This window comes from Condylura cristata, unplaced genomic scaffold (assembly GCF_000260355.1).
Source record: "Condylura cristata isolate star-nosed mole 26May11 unplaced genomic scaffold, ConCri1.0 scaffold00018, whole genome shotgun sequence".
Taxonomy (NCBI): domain Eukaryota; kingdom Metazoa; phylum Chordata; class Mammalia; order Eulipotyphla; family Talpidae; genus Condylura; species Condylura cristata.
Genome location: NW_004567119.1, coordinates 27,162,296 through 27,179,145, shown reverse-complemented (window position 1 = coordinate 27,179,145; position 16,850 = coordinate 27,162,296). Strand labels below are relative to the sequence as shown.

The window sequence follows — 16,850 nt, the reverse complement described above, 5'->3', positions numbered from 1 at the left end:
TCTGTCTCTGGTGAATCCTCTCACCCTCCGCATCTCTGGCCTGTACCCCAGTTCTGTACGAATAAATAAATAAATCTTTAAAAAAAAAACAAAAACATAAGCTTGGTCTTGTCAGACAATAACCACTCATAAATGTTTGTGATAATTAAGAAGCCCTACTGGTCTTAAATTGCTCTCCAAACTTCATGCCACACAGGATGTTCTACCTTTTTCATAAGCCAAAAAGCCTAGAAGGAAAAAACTGCTGATGACACATGAGGTTGCCAGGCAACATTTACATATGTCACTCCACTGATGTCAACTAAGCATTTTACCCATGAGTGCTGGATATCCCCCAGTCAAGTTAGAAAGCCACAGTTCTCCCTGACAGGTTTATTTGCTCCAAACCTGCAATTGGTGAGAAAGCTTTCCCCTACTGTGCACAGGCATTATGAACACACCTCAGTGGCAGGTGAGTTCAAATCCCAGCTCTGCCTGTGATCAACATCTTCTTTTCCTCCTTTGTGATGCAGATTTAATGGCATGTACTTCATAAGCCTGATAAGATCATTAACCAAAAGATTATATCCATTGAGTTATTACTTCTGCAGGTTTTTGAAATTTCAGAATCTTAAATAATGGATTTTAATTTAGATACTTTACTTGTAAAAGCAGTTAGGGCACAGGGAGCAATCTGGTTGGGGGGTTCTCCCTGAGTACTGGGACATTTCCACATGTTGAAGATATTCAGCTGCTTAGAAAAGGGTCCAGCACACCCCATGACCAGGTTCTAAGCATCCACTACTTCCCAAGCCCCTAGGAAGCCCCGAATGGGACAGCTCTGTAGGGGCCCCACAGACAGAAAGGAGGCTCAGGCCTCAGGGCATATGTGGGATTCTCTTACATTTGACTCTGCTAGGGCTGTCTGCAAGCTACAGGGCTCATCTGGAATAGCTCCAACATTCTTCTCAATGAACCCTGAGTCGCAGCTCAGGGTAATCCCATTCACCCACTGACTGCCTGGCAGTTCTGAGTAAAAGTCTATCCAACTTGAGTAAAAAAAAGTGAATTCTAAAGACTGGCCCTTTGCACCCCCTTCTATTTGATTAATCATCTTTGATTATTTTCTGTATGTTCTGGTGGCTTGAGATTTCAAGATCTTGCTGATAATGCTAAAGGAACCATCCCTCCCAGGGCTAGTCAATTCCTAGAGAGAGTAGAGCATTCATCTGAGGAACCTTCCATACACAGACCAGCCAGCCCAGAACCCTCACCCACCCACATCCTCTTACACTCTTGGGCCCCAGATCCCACTTAAATTACTCAAATGAGCTACTCTAAGCATCACCCAATCTTTCCTGCAGAAACCACAGTGAAGGCCCTTTCTGCTCACTTTCCCCTTCCTCCCTGCTCTGCCTCCTGACTGACCCTGATGCTTCCTATGTGGCCCTGTTCTTAGGCCCTGCTTCCAGCTTCCATATGTCCTACCTCACCATAACAGACTCAGACAGGTCCTAAGTATCCTAATAGAGCTATATCCTGCCTCACCCACCTATACCTGACCACTGGCTCCATCTCAACCCACCCTAGACTTCTCTAAGATTCCCTGTACCAAGCTCATTACCTTCTATACCAACTGTAGCAAGACAGATAGCAGGGAGTGGCTGAAAGGAAAACAGGTATGGCCCAGGTCCCCAGGTGTCCCCAGCAGAGAACCTGCAGTCATGAAGAACATTGGAGGGAGGCAGCTTGCTGGGGAGGACCAGCTGGTCCATGCCTGGAGCACTGAGGATCAAGTGATCATCCTTGGCGGTGATGGAGACCAGCACTAGGCGAGGCTCCTGTCGGGCAGTCACCATGTGTCCATCTTCTTTAATCACCAGCCAAAACCTGCCCAGAAACAAACAGCAACATGTTTGGAAAACTCCCCCAAGAGTCTTCTGGATTTCTGTTTCATGAAGAAATCCCTACAGCCCTGACTCACGGCCAGCAATTATTTTTTGTAGACAATTACCCAGATATGGTAAAAATCTTTGGATTGTAAAGTTGAGGCCCCTAAAGGAGGTTGCTTAGCAAAAATGGCGCTGGGAGACAGCACTGGGCCATCATAGGAAAATCCCCAGTTCAGAAAGTAGGGCTGGCTTAGGGCACTTCCTAAGCAACTCTGCATAGGCAACTCTGTCCCTGACTTTGGACCTCCTTTTGCCAAGAGACTTCTCCCATACTTGCTAGAAAAAACTCTGTACCCCTGGTGGAGGCAAAAGTTTGTAGAGCCTTTCTGTGGTGGAACAAAGCAGGTGGCAGAGACTGCTGGTCCAAGTAACTGAAGCCTCGGAATAGGTCTTGTCAACTTAAAGTTTCCCAGAGAATCTACCTGGTCTGTTCCAACTTCCTGCAACATGCAAATCCCTCATCAGGATCCCCTAAACAGCCTTTCCTCTCCATGCACACACTGACCCTGAGAATAAAACTCATGCAAACCACATGCTCCATAGAAAGAATTCCACTTACTGCCAAGGGAGCCCACTGTTCTGGGCTCAGTTTTCAAACTCTGTACAGTGAGAATAGAAATGAGCAGAAAATCAAACAGCTGTGGGCATTTGAAATGTTGCAGAGGCCAATATTTGCAGCTAAACTAAGCCCTTAGCTGTCAAAATGCCTGGTGGCTTGCAAGATCCTACAGAACCCACATTCCCCTTGGATCATGTTATGACTGCAGGAAGGAAGCCACTGTGAGGGTATGTCCCCTGCATGACCAGGCATGGCTTGGCCCAGTGAGTCTGTTGAAATATTCTCTAGAATAAGAAGAGCTAGAAGCCTTGCTTCTCACCTCTTCTCACACATAAATTAGATCTGGCCACAAAGTGAATGAATGTCATAAGGCATACACTGGGCTCTCCCACCATTATCTTTTAAAAAATACTTATTACTTATTTTGGTGTAGTAATGTTGGCTGATGGTGCTGTGTATGAATTAGGAGATTAGGTTCCCACTTCTTCAAAGGTCTGTTATCACACCACCACACCACCAAGGCACTCATTCCCCTTATCTTTAATGCAAATAAAACCCCAGATACCCATGTTGTAGAATGACTAATACCCACTCTTACACATGCACAAAGGTATGTAAAAGGAAACCAAACCTCTGAAGGGCAGGACCAGCACTCAGGGAAATCTGATCCTTGGTCTAGATCCTGGGTTTGATAGGTTCCTGAAAATTTTGACTTTAAGAGAAATGACTATAAAGAAAGCAAGTCTTCCTATGAAGATGTTCAACATCTGCTTGCAGCCACCAGCAGACTCCAGCTGGCACCAGTGTTTTGTTTTTTCTCAACTCACCAGCATTATAATGAAACAAGGATGTTCAAGGACAGACCAGCTACCATGGGTGAGCTGAAGAGTGGGAAGGGAGCCTCCTGGTTAGAGCACGTGTGTTTTGCCTGCAGCAGAGCATAGTTGAGTGGCTGCAGGAAGGAAGCTAGTGTGAGGTATGTCCCTTGCATGACAAGGCATGGCTTGGCCCAGCGAGTCTATTGAAATATTCTCTAGAATAAGAAGAGGTAGAAGCCTTGCTTCTCACCTCTTCTCACACATACATTAGATCCGGCCACAAAGTGAGTGAATGTCATAAGGCACCAAAGATTTATTAGGAGGCACAAGGATTTGATTACTAAATTCTTAATAAAAGTGTAATGCCCTTAAGGAAAATAAATTTCGACATCACTTTTTGGATAGAACGTGAGTTGGCAAACAAGGGCTGTGGGTCAAGAGTCCTAGGTACTGATGAGTGAGCAACAATGGGAACCAGAAGGCTTTCCAGAGATGAGCATGATAAAAGGACACCCCTTTTGCATTCCTCCAAGGTACGCACCTCACCATGTGACTGGAGCCAAATGGAAGGTCTGAGATAACATGATGAGGCCAACTGAGGAGAGGTCACAGAGACCTAGCGCCCCCTCGTACCCCACCTCAGGAACCTGCCAATCAAGCAGAGCCCTGGGCAGGTGCTGATAAAATTGTCCCTTCCCTGCAACCACCATGCTAGCTGCATGTTGGCATGAGCTCTGGTGGCAATGGGGACAGGACAGAGGCATTTTCAGAGCTATCTCGCCTCCTCGAATTTCCTGAGCTAGCAGTGTAGGGTGAAAGGACATGTGCACCTCTCTGGGGTGCCTTTCAAGGTATCTGCCATTCCCAAGATTCTGTGACCCACTCACCTGTGGGATGAGGATGGATTTGTAGCTCAAAGGACACCTGCTACTTTCTGCCATCTCTCTACCCTCATGGCAGGGTCCGTTCCCTATCTGCAGCTTCATCCTTCAGTGTGGTGTTATGGGTGACCCTGTTCCAGTGAACCCCACCAGAGCCTTGAACACCCAATGCATCTTGTCCCCCAAAGGGCTCCCTTGAAGAACAGAACATAACAGGTCACATTTCACAAGTCATACCCACTTGTACCTTATTTCTGACAGCCCCTCCTTGGGCTGAGTCTTCTCATCTCAGTTCCAGTTTCCAACATTAGCCTTCTTCTGGACTCACAATCCTGCCCTTTGCTGCTAGCATTTTTTAAAAAAAGATTTATTTATTTATGCATTATAGAACTGGGGTACAGGCCAGAGATGAAGGAGCAGTGAGAAGATTTTCACCAGAGACAGTGGGGAGCAGAAAAGGTCAACTGATGAAGTACATTGCTGAGGGGAGCAGCAGGTGAGTCAGGAGAGGTCTACCATGCCATGTGGATCACCTCTGGGGTGGGTGGGAATCGAACTCATGCTAAAGTGGCTTTAGCTTCTTAGTACTGTGCTTTAACCCGCTGTGCCACCAAAGAGGGCCCGCTGCCAGCTTTTTTATAATCAATTGGGAGTTAACAATGAGAAGTGGTGCTCAAGTTTGGTGCTCACCACAATAGCAGAAACAAGTGACAACTTGGAAGCCACCCAACATGGGATGGGGCAGAGACACCCACAGATCAAAGGTTGCTATCTGTACCATACCCAAACCCCTTACTATGCTGTCAACCTGGGTAAGGATATTGTTTCATCTCTGCCCCCCACACCTTGTCCAGTAGGTAAACAAATGGCAATGGGGCCCTTCCTGGTGGCACAGTGGGTTAAAGCACAGCACTGAGAAGCTAAAGCCAATTCAGCATGAGTTCAAACCCTGCCCACCCGGGAGATGATCCACATGGCATGGCAGACCTCTCCTGACTCACCCATTGCTCCCCTCAGCAAAGTACCTCGTCGATCTGCCTGTTCTGCTCTCCACTCTGTCTCTGGTGAATCATCTCACTGCCCCTGCTCCCCTGGCCTGTACCCCAGTTCTGTATGTATAAATAAATAAATCTTTTTAAAAAAAATTGGCAATGGTTGCCAGGTTCCAAAGGAAACCTAAGTTCACCATGTGGTGTGATCCATGACCAAGCATCTCAACCTAGTGCCCCAACCTACTATGACAGACTTAAAGCCCTTTATTTTACACAAAAAGCTGGAGCCAGGCCCTCCCTGGTGGAGCAGCGGGTTAAAGTACTGCACTAAGAAGCCAAAGCCACTTCCGCATGAGTTCGATCCCCGCCTGCCCTGGAGGAGATCCACATGGCGTGGCAGACCTCTCCTGACCCGCCCGCTGCTCCCCTCAGCAGTGTACTTCGTTGATCTGCCTGTTCTGCTCCCCACTCTGTCCCTGGTGAATCCTCTCACCCTCCGTATCTCTGGCCTGTACCCCAGTTCTGTACGAATAAATAAATAAATCTTTAAAAAAAAAAAAAAGCTGGAGCCATTGGTGGAGGGACTTGTGCAGGAGCCCATGGCCCAGAGTCTCCAAAAGAACAACAGAGGTAGGGGAAGCACAGCCCAGACAACTGGCACTCCGTCATCACTTCTAAATTTACACATTGGCTTGGGAAGCAGGAAGGACTGAGCCTGAGAAGGGGGAAAATACAGAGAACAGACAGCGGAGGAAGTGGAATCCAGGGTGGGCATGACACTTGGGAAGATCCATTTGGGGGTTCATTTCTCCAAGGGATAACTGCACAGAAGAAATAGAAGACTGATATCAGAAGGGATTTGGACAGATTTTAAATGACCTGGTCAAAATGATTTCAAAGGAGAAGAGGGATTTACAAGGTGGAGGAAAGCAGCCATGCCCTCCTGGAGGCTGGCTGGGTGGCTGCTCAGCATTCTGCTGGACGGGCTTCAGAGGCCCCTGAAGTTCTTGGTGCTCAGGCCAACAACCAGAAATACACTAAAGCTTGGGAAAAAAACATTTCTGGAAATGTGAACACACAGCACTTACAGAGAAAGACCCCAGCTTCTTAGAACAATTCCTAAGACTGTCCTAAATGGAGTTATATGCTGCAGTTCTTTCCCTGCTTTCTTCACTATTTGTAGTCTTGGTTGAGATAACAATAATAGTCATTTAGTAAAGCTATTTCCTGCTTGTTTTTGAGTTTCAATTATCCTTTAATAAATGCAATCTAGATCAGACAAGGCCATAGAGATAATTAAGTTCAAGTCCTTTTGCAATGATAAAAAAAAAAATGAGAATCCAAAGAGGGGAGAGGTTAAAGGTCTCCCCCAATTCATCTTTGATCCTCAATGCAATCTGCATTTTCACACCACAGTGTGCATGACAAGATATGCATGCCCTCACAGAGATCTGAGTTCAAACCCCCCCAGCACACATCCATTTTGTGACCTGGGCGACATCCATCCTGATGCTGTTTGCTCTTTTGCAAAGTGGCGATAACAATTGGCCAGCAAGACAGTTATGAGAATTAAGTAAAATCATCTCATAGAGGACTTAGCTCAGTGTTTACTGCCTATGAAATCACTGAATAAATGCTTGTTGTCCTGAATAAATCCTTTCCTTCTACCTCTCCATCCCCCCCCCACCTCAATCCAAGCACTTACTGTTCTAAACAAGGAAAGCTAATTCTGTTCCATTAATCTGAAGATGCCCACAGGAGCCAAAAAGCAAAGGACAAATGTTTTCTTTGCCCAGAAGCAACTGCCACAGCAAAGTAGTAACAATGAGAATGGGAAAGACATGAGAATTCAGATGATCATGGAAACAGAACTGGAAACTCCATAAAAACACCTCAGCCCATCTATGGGGAAGGAGGCAGCATGTGGGGCACCTGGAGAGCCCACCTCCTTGGGGAGCTTGGAGAGGGTGTCAGTGCCCACAGCTTTCCCACAATGAGGGAGCTTCTCTAATCCTTCACACTTGGATACACTCTACACAATCTCTCTTCCTCTAAATGATTCCAGATAAAATCCTTTAATTGTAGCAGGAGAATCACCTGGGGTGATTTCAACACCCAGTGTGAGCTGGCTTCACTGGGGTGCTTCTGACTTCGTAAGGCTGGGATGGTACTCTCCAGAAGTTATGGGTTAAAATAACTCTCTAGGATTAAAAATCTAGGATGGAAAATTCCCCAGTGAATGACACGGGCTGCAGACAAAACACCTCTCCAAAACGAGCTGGAGTTATCTCTTGTGGGAGCCAGCATCATTAAGAGGACAGCGGTCCTCAGAGAAGAGAGAATATTTGAGTCCTGGAGTAGACTTTCAGACAGCCGCCATCCTTCTAGCCTCTGCTAGAAGACCTCTCTCCATGGACACAGAACCAGAGCCAAACCATCCCAGCAGATAGCAAGGCAGCTGGCACATCTTTCTAGGGTTTAGTATCCTCTGATGTCAGGAGAGCCTTCCTCATAGCCAGTTCAGGGGGGCAGTGAGTGTTGTCTGTCACCCACCGTTGGGGTGAACTCAATGACAGGGGACCTTTTTCTTCCTGAAGGAGACTAAAATATGTATCCAGCCCTGTATGGGAAGGGACATAGCCAAATTCTCTGCATCTGAGGAGAGGCACACTGGCCCCTTTGTGGCCAGATCACACTGGCTTCCCCAGGGCTGCCCTCCTCCTCCTCTCAACAGGACACTTCATTCTGCTCACATGTTCAAAGTGGATCAGACCCCTCCACCTCCTGGGTCTCCCAGGTACTTAACCCAGGAAAGACAGGAAACAGACCCCAGCAAAGCCCAAGCCAGTGTCCTTAAACAAGACTTGGTTTCCAGCGTCTCTGTCTCCCCACTAGTCTCAACTGTACTTTAGATTTCTGTTCCTATGCTTTATATCACGAAAAGATCAGAAAGACTAGTGTCAGCAGGAGCCTTGGAGATTACAGAGGGCGAATCTGTCGTTCAGAGAGGGATAGGGACTTGTCCTAACCTACCTGTCCAACTCTGAACCCGGAAGGAACTTCACCTTCCCTGTGAAGGGTCAAACGCAGAAAGCACAACCAGCAGCCCAGGAAAACCAAGCGGCCGCCTGCTGCGCTCCTTCCCGGCTCAGGCCTTTCTCCTCTGCTTCTCTCCCCACCAGCTCCCAGCCAGTGGGGCCCACGCCGCGGGGCCCAGTATTACCTGTCGCACATGTGGCCGCTGCGCAGACCCAAGTGGGTGCACTCGGCGGAGCTCACCGGCACCCCTTTGCAGGACTTGATCGGGTAGATGCAGATCTGTGCAACGGTGCCCACCTGCTGCCGCCGCCGGCGCCGGCCTGGCCGAATGCGGCGCCAGGCAACCGTCCCCAGCACCGCGGCCGCCAGCCCCAGTGCGGCGACCCCCAGCCAGGCGGGCCGGGGCTGCGCGGGGAGGCGCGGCGCTGGGAGGCCCAGGCGGGCCAGAGCCGAGGAGCCGGCGGCGCCCATGCCGAGCGCAGACCCGCACCAAGTGGGCTGCGAGGGCGCTCTGCGCTTCAGGCCCGGCGGCGGGAGGAGCCAGCGCTGGCTTGGCGCCCGGGGAGGCAATCGCGGCGCCCCAGCCCGGGAGCCGGCCGCCACTTCCTGCGGGAAGGCCCATTTCGCTTTACTTCTCCCTCTTCCCGGCCCCCTGCAGACGCTGCAACTGTCACACACACAACTAACCCCGCGAGGCGCACACTGCCCTGCTTCTCACTGCCCACGGTAGCTTGAGCAACAGTGGAAGTGATTGTGGGTGACAGAAAGAAAGATGAAAACCTTCAGCGAGAGCACTTTTCTTGGCAGATCGCTGCTATGACTCCGCAGGAGTCTCGGTGGCCAGCTCTGAGCTGAGACTGAAAGCCCAGCGTGGCTTCTAGCAGAACCCAGACTCAATCCCTTCCACTGAAATGCCACTGGAGAACCTCACAACTACCAAAGTTCATAGGCAACATCTGTGACTAGGCCTCTGGCTACCTGCCCTTCCAAGATCAGTTCAAAAGCAGTAGAATTGCCCTTTTGTATGTATCTCCTATGGCGTGCCCTTCCCAAGGACCTGTGAGCCGTGATTTTGAAATGAAAAGATAAGGGAAGGCAGGGTCCTATCCCAGATTTGGGTGAATGGAATGGGGAAGAGGCTGGAATGAGGTGGGTGGGGCTGTGAGGAGCCATGCTCTCTCCAGCTGCTGGGCAGGTAGACCCCATTGTCCCACTGCATTTACACCACCCTACATTTGTCGTATTCCTGCCAGGCCCCTCTCACTCCATCCTGCTTCCTTCACCTTTGAAGGAAGGCCACTAAGAACAGAGTTCAGTGTTTTCCTGTGTTAGTTATTGTATAAGATCTGCTCTCACTACTTTCAGCTTTACCTTTTACAACTTCATTCAAGCAGGCTGTTGGGTGAAGGATAGGTTATCTTAGACAGTTCCAGGTCATTCATTTATTTTTCTAAAGATTCTCCTTACATCATGGCAGAGTTTCAGAGAAGTTCAGGATACAATAAGAGGCTCACTTCCCAAGTTGTGACTAATCTCCTGGTAGGAAATAGGGGACCTATAGCAGGAGAAGAGACTGGCGGGAACCAGAAAATTCTCCCTTGAATTGTTCCTTGTGAAAAGTGAAAGGCCACATCTGCCTGAATTTCCCCTCCAAATAGACCCTGTTTGGTCTGTCCATACCATGGAGCAGGATTCAGTCATTAGGGAAGAGGAGAGGCAGCCATTTACAGCAAAATGGAGGGTGTTTGAGGGAATGATGTATGGTAAAGCAAGTCCGAAAGGCAAAAGCAAATATCAAACATTTACATAATGGGTGATTGGACAAACTCAAGTACTTACAAAAATTAGTGGACATTAATTAACCCAGTGAGGGCTCTGAGATTAAGAGGGAGAATTGGAGGAGGGAACACCAGGGATGGTGGTGCAGGAGAAAGTGAGTGAATAATTGCCAAAGTGACCTAACACTCCTGGAGTTGGTTTGGCTGTAAGCATAAAAAGACCTTAAATGTTTACACCGAGTGATGAAATAATTCTAGAAATGTATCTTAAGGAAATAATTGGAATTGGACTGATGTATACGAAGGATTTTTTGTCATGGACTTCTTAAAAACAAATTTAACCTTCTTATACCAAAAGCAAAATATCAAGACCAAACATGGTTTGAAATCACAGGCCAGTGGACGTGGCCTCTTGCATTAGTGCAACTTCCTCTCCCTGCTCAGGGCCAAGAGCCAAATCTGTTTTAAGGGGTTTTGTGCCACTTGTGTCCGACCTCTCTGCCTCTCCAACCCTTGAAGAAGTCAGAACCTTCCTTCCCCACAAACCGCAGCCCAGAGAGAGCTGAGTTCTAGAGCTCAGAAACTGTGTCCCCAGAAGCCCCACTACAGGAAAGCCACACTCCGTGTAGAAAGCTGGAGAATGAGCAGCTGGACGGTCCCTTAAATTCTGTTTTTCTCTGTGAACCTAAAATGTTAATGTCACCATTAAAAAGACAAAGAATTGTAATTCTGGGTACACAGCTTTAGCTAGAACCAAAAATGTATCACAGAGAGGAATCATCCTTGGGAGGTTTCATGGGAAAAGAGAGGAACTTTGGAAGTGAGTGAAGGAGATGGTGAACGCTGACAAGACTAAGCTACTCCTGGCTGGACATAATTACTGCTTGGTTACCTGCGACAGGTCCACCATCACTAGCCCGTGTGGTCTGGATGGATGAACCCATCAAGACAAATTCACAGGAGGACATGACTCCCCCAGCTGTGCCCTCAGCTGAGGCACTTGGGCATGAAGATTTCAGGCTCATAAGAAACTTTGGCCACTCCCTTAACTGCCTAAACAATAAAAATTGGAGGGAAGGCTTACCCAGAATTAGGATTGTTACCTGAAGTAACTTTCTATCTGAAAGCCCTATTTCTATGGCAGGACAAACATCTAGTCACAGAGCATCTGCTCTTTGTCATTTGAGTCACCCCCGCATCATCCTAGGTGAGCCCCTTTCTCTCTCCTTGAAGCCCCAAGTCCCTATCCCAAACATAACTTAAAACCCCCCAGTTTTCTTCATTGTCTTTGTCGATTCTCTGTAGATATCTAATTAAAATTGAATTTTAGCTACTAATCTGTCTGATGTTAATTTGGTTGCTTGAATAGCCCAACAACAACCCAGAGGGTTAGGGGAAATTTTATCTCCTCCCTACATAGCCATGACTCTCCTTTTAAGAAAGTCTAATTTTTCAGTGTTCTTGAGTTGATTGAGCTCAGGGACACTACCTTTGCTAACAAGTTTCACAAAAGGCAGATGATTAAAACATCCAGGCCATTTCAATTATCCATAATAAGAAATATCTCTGTGTGTTCAAAAACTTGTGCCTCAGTGTGACCACGATTTCTTCCTCCTAAACAAGACAATACAGGGAGAAGAACTAAAACCAGAGGTTACTTGAGTGTTAGGCAAGCACCTCCCTCAGGCTGCAAGGGGTAGGTAAGCTGGGGCCTTGTGGTCACCAGGGAGGTGGGCCTGGCTGTGAAATGCAAGTTACAGGGCTCCCAGGGAGGCTGAGAACCCAGGAGATAATAAATACAGGAGGAGAGGGACTTTGATTTTAGACAGGCTTCATGCTAAATAGCCATCTTCATTCAGTGTTTAGTAATAATTCAAGAGTCGCTGATGTCAAGGAGTCAGTGACCTGTTAAGGATAGACATCAGTGAAGAAGGCAATGACCTTTGCAAGGTGAGAAGGTCTGGGGTGGGGGAGGGAGCTTCTGGGACCTTAGGCCATGTCCACAGCAGACAGAGTAGCTGAGGCCAGACTGATGAGAAACATGTTATTCCATTTAAAAAAAAAAAAAAAAGTGAGGCAGGGGCCGGAGAAGAGAGGCTGACTGAGAGCACAGCATTTTGTGGAGCTAAACTCAGGCCCAGCTGGAAAGTGGAGGGCAAAGGCTGGTTGCAGGAGTGGGCTGGGTAGATAAGCAGGCCCAAATGGTAGAAGTAATTACTGTGTAAACTAATCTGGATTTTATCTTGCCAAGCAAAAAAAAAAAAAAAAAAAAATCAGCAACATTTACTGATAGGAAGAGAAACTGCTTGGCTGGGGCTGGAAGTATGAGAAGGGATAGTAACTTTTTACTTATAGGTGCATTTATATCTTTTCCATTTGAAATCATGGTAGTGATTCCTTATTCAGAAATTCAAGAGTGTGATTATTTTTAGATATATTTTCAAATGGCCCAACCTCCAACAAATCTGGGGGTGGGGTGCCAGGCTTTGGGTGAGCAAAACAGAGATCAAACCTTCTGTACCAGCATCCCAAACTCCGAGGTGCTTCTAAACATTCTGGTCTAGCAGAGACACAGTACTCCTCTAAGTAGATTCCTGATGTCAGTAGATGTATAAGCAAATAGTAATAGCATAAATAGTAATAGCATAACATAGTAATGTCATTACTATACTAGAGAGGGAGGCTTAAGACTTTAGAAGCAGCTTGAAAGATGGGGGTGGGTGATGAGATGTAAACTGGGTTTGGAAGGATGTGTAGGAGCTTTTTAAAAAATGGAAAAGAGAAAAAGGACAATTCAGAGATAGATTTTCTGAAAAAGCCTAAAATTCCTGGGGAAAACAAAAGTTGATCAAGAAAGTATAGGAAATAATAGAAGGTGAGATGGCCAGCAAAATAGGCCTAATTATACAGGTTTTGCAAGTGGCATTAGGGGGATAGTTCTCTCCTGAAATGTTCAAATACACCCTTGTGGACTTTGGTATTCTGGAGGTTGGTAAATATTTAGCTTTTAGGAAATTGATTTTTTTCCTAAGCAGTAGGAAAAAACGAACTTAACGAAGGAATTTTTCTATTTTTCATTTCTCGCCCATATTATTTTTACTGATGACAGCTCCTAGTTCCTGCAGGTATATATAGATGAAAAAATCAGCATGACAAGCTGATATAAGCAAATATAAGTTGGAGACGCAGACATGTATGAATAACGTTGTTTTTTCTCCTTATTAAAAATGCGTGATCAAGACTGGGGACTCCTCTCTGGGCCTAGCCGGTTCCAGAAACACTAGTGCTCCAGGGACGCCCTGGCCTTTGGCTTTGCCTCCAATCTAATGGGACTTCCCGATGGGGTCCTCGGATTCCACCAGAGGGCACTGTGACCCGCGTTTTGGCGAGAAGGGCGGAGAGGAAGCGCTGGGGGCTGGGTCTGGCAGGCTGGGAACGGAAGCCCTCCTTTCCTTCCTGAGGAGCAAGTCCTAAGACACAACTTCCCTTGACCCAACTCAGTGAAGGGTCAGGATGAAGAGCCTCTTGGAAGCCAAGTGTTTTGAAAGCGACTGGAGGAAGCGAAGCCACACTTTCTATTGCTCCTGACATTTAAATAACACTTTACTGTCAATACAAGTCCTGTCAGACACAGAATGTGATTTGGTCCTCACAGCAGGCCTGTGTGAGGAATGGATAATTCCTATATAGGAATGTCTGTTCCTATACTAGCCCGGACTCTCATATCCCTTATCTCTTCACACTTCTCTGTGGGGAGTGTGAGGAGACACCAAGCCTGGGACAAAGATGAGGTGACAGGAATATGACTAGACCAAGGAAGCAAGGATGGAGGGGCCAGAGACACGAAGCTGGGCTGTGTCTTCACCGCAAACCTCCTCACGGTTGAGTGACCATATGTGCCTGGGACCTGTGTACCCCCCTGTGCTTTGGGCCACAGTAAAATTTGTTTACATTTGAGAACTCCCTAGAGGGTCCTAGGACCTCAGTGGTCTCTGCCTGTCTAGGGGAAGACACGATATTGCTTGGTTTCCAGGGTGTGGGGTGTGGGCTGAAGACACTGAGGGTCAGGGGCCTCTCACCTCTCGCCAGTCTGGTTGCTGGCTTCTCCCAAGCTGTCTCGGTGGCCTTGACCATGCATCTCTGCAGCTTTGATTTTTGAGGATGTTATCAGTCAGGATACAGAATCCTGCCTCCTCACAGTTTTTAGGTGCTTTTGTTCAGTGTTTGTTTTCCTTGGCTGCTGCAGGGTGTTTTGTCTTTCATGTTGGCAACATGCTCTCTGACCAGAGGGAAGGATGAAGGCTGGAGCAGGATGCAGTTATCTGGGAAGGGAAGGGAATCTCTTTGGCTGGGACTGTTCTTTCTCAAACATGGCCCCTGTGAAGCAAAAGTCTTGTGATGGCTTCATCCTCATCCTCTCTGCTCATCCTCCTGAAAAAAAGTATCCAAGTGTTCCTTCACCCATGCTGAATCACCAAACTACTATATTTCCGCGGGTACCTTTCTTTCATTGTAGTTATTGTTTATTTGCTTATGTGTCTAACCTGTGAGCTTCTTAGCAGTCTTTAGTAAGTTTGGCCTGAAGATAATGGCATCAGCACCATACACTCTGCAACCTTTCGGTTGCAAATACTACCATGTCTTTTTTTTTTTTTTTTAAGATTTCTTTATTTATGCACAGAAGAACTGGGGTATAGGCCAGAGGTGCAGGAGATGAGAGAGTTCACCAGAGACAGATTGGGGAGCAGCAGGCAGGACAGGAGAGGTCTACTGAGCCATGTGGGTCAGCTCCCTGGCCGGGGATCCAACTCGTGCTGCAGTGGCTGTGGACAACTTCATTGTGCTGTGCTTTAACCCCTGTGCCACCAGGGAGGCACCCCATGTTCTCTTATCAAATTGAGATGCACTTCACATAACATAAAGTTCACTATTTTAAACTGTCTAGTCTAGTGGGGCTTAGCCGCCTTACTATATTGTATGATCATCTCCCTACCTCACCCTAGAACATTTCCATCACCACAAACCCCGACCCCATCAGCAGTCAGATCCCACTCCTCCATGCTACTCCATCTCCTGGTGACCACCAGTCTGTTTTCTGGATTTGCCAGTCTGCATTTTTTATAGAAATAGGATCATACAGCCTAGGGCTTGGGTGTTTGAGATCTTTTACTTGCCGTCGATTCAGGGTTCACCTATATTTTAGCACGTGACAGACTTCATTCCTTCTTGTGTCAGAAAAAGATTCCACTGTGTGTAAACACCCAAGTCTGTTGGTCCATTCAATAGCTTCCACTCTGAGCTATTATTAATAATACTGCAAAGACTATTTGTGAGAAAACATGTTTTCAGCTCTCTTGCATTTCCCTTAGGGAAGAATCAGTGGGCCATGTCATTGCTCTATGCATTTAATTTGTTGAGAAACTTCTAAAGTGTTTTCCACAGTGGCTGTGCCACTGAAATTCCCACCAGTAGTGTATGAAGTGTCCTTCCAGTTTTTCCCAGTTCTGCTGGGAAAAATTAGCTGGAATAAATTGGCTTAAATTGGCTTGATAAAATTGACTTGCAATCTTGCATTACATCAACATCATACCTTGTTCTAGGTAGATTATGGTGAAAGGATGCCACACTTGTTACCACCTGTCACCTGTAGTCGTAGGGATTTTTTCTTTTTTGGGATGTGAACTTTTCAGATAAGCTACTCTGTGTTGGAAAATACAACACAGGATTGTTGATTATACACCATGCTGTTCATGGGATTTATCATCTCATAGCTGCAATTGTGCACCTATGACTCCCTTTTCCTCTCAACCCAAGAATTAGCGTTTCTGAAATGGTCTCAGATCAACTTACCTTGTCCAAGACATTTTCCAAAGTGGGAGTCCAGTTAAGGTTTTAAGGACAGATTTTTTTTTTTTAAGATTTATTTATTTGTGCATACAGAACTGGGGTACAGGCCAGAGCCTCAGGGGCGGGGAGAGGCTTCACCAGAGACAGAGTGGGGAACAGAACAGACAGATCGATGAAGTACACTGCTGAGGGGAGCAGCGGGCAGGTCAGGAGAGGTCTGCCACACCATGTGGTCACCTCCGGGGCAGGTGGGAATTGAACCCATGTGGAAGCGGCTTTAGATTCTCAGTGCTGTGCTTTAACCCGCTGCGCCACCAGGGAGGGCCTAAGGACAGATTTTAATCAAGAATAACTATATACTTAAGAGTCTAGCAGGTAAACTCAGCTTTGATGACTGGGAGCTTCAGGGGGAAAATGTGAGTAGAAAATGGGACAAGCTGGACTCAGAAGAGCAGAAGAAAAACTACAAAATGTGGAGCCATATAAGCCCCTGTGGATTGCTGATGATGCTTATCTTAGTGAGGCGCCCATCCTCCCACAGAGCCTAGGAGGTGGAGGCCCTATCTTTAGTGTTGGCTGGAACTGTGCATTCCTTTGGCAGCCTTGGCTTTTCTCACTTTAAGGGGAGCTAAGGTCTTCCTAGGAAGTCAGCCTTGAGTTCATAGAAACAAGTTGGTGCTTGTTCAAGTGTTTATAGGCCAAGGTGGAGGTCTAATCAAGTCAGAGGATGCTGATCAAGAGAGGACCCTCCCTGGTGGTGTGATGGGTTGAAAGCTCAGCACTATGAAGTTCTTGGCAGCCACTACAGCATGAGTTCGATCCCCAGCCAGGAAGCTGACCCACATGGCACAGCAGACCTCTCCAGCCTCACCCACTGCTCCCCTCAACAGTGTATTTCAGTACATCTGCCTATTCTGTTCCCCAATCTTTCTCTGGTGAACCCTCTCACCTCTTACACCTCTGGACTGTACCCCAGTTCTTGTATGCATAAATAAATAAATCTTG

At 47.0% G+C, this 16,850-nt stretch overlaps 1 protein-coding gene across 1 annotated transcript in view; it reads right to left on the bottom strand.

Annotated features, from left to right (window-relative positions):
• Positions 1–8,696, bottom strand: part of MARC2 (mitochondrial amidoxime reducing component 2) — a 24,082-nt gene extending 15,386 nt beyond the window's left edge. The window contains exons 1-2 of the mRNA XM_004685242.2: positions 8,405–8,696; positions 1,696–1,869 (exon numbers count right to left, since the gene is read on the bottom strand). Of these exons, the coding sequence (XP_004685299.1) occupies positions 1,696–1,869; positions 8,405–8,691 (461 nt within the window). The 5' untranslated portion in view covers positions 8,692–8,696. The remainder of the gene's footprint in view (positions 1–1,695; positions 1,870–8,404) is intronic.
• Positions 8,697–16,850: the final 8,154 nt, after the last annotated feature.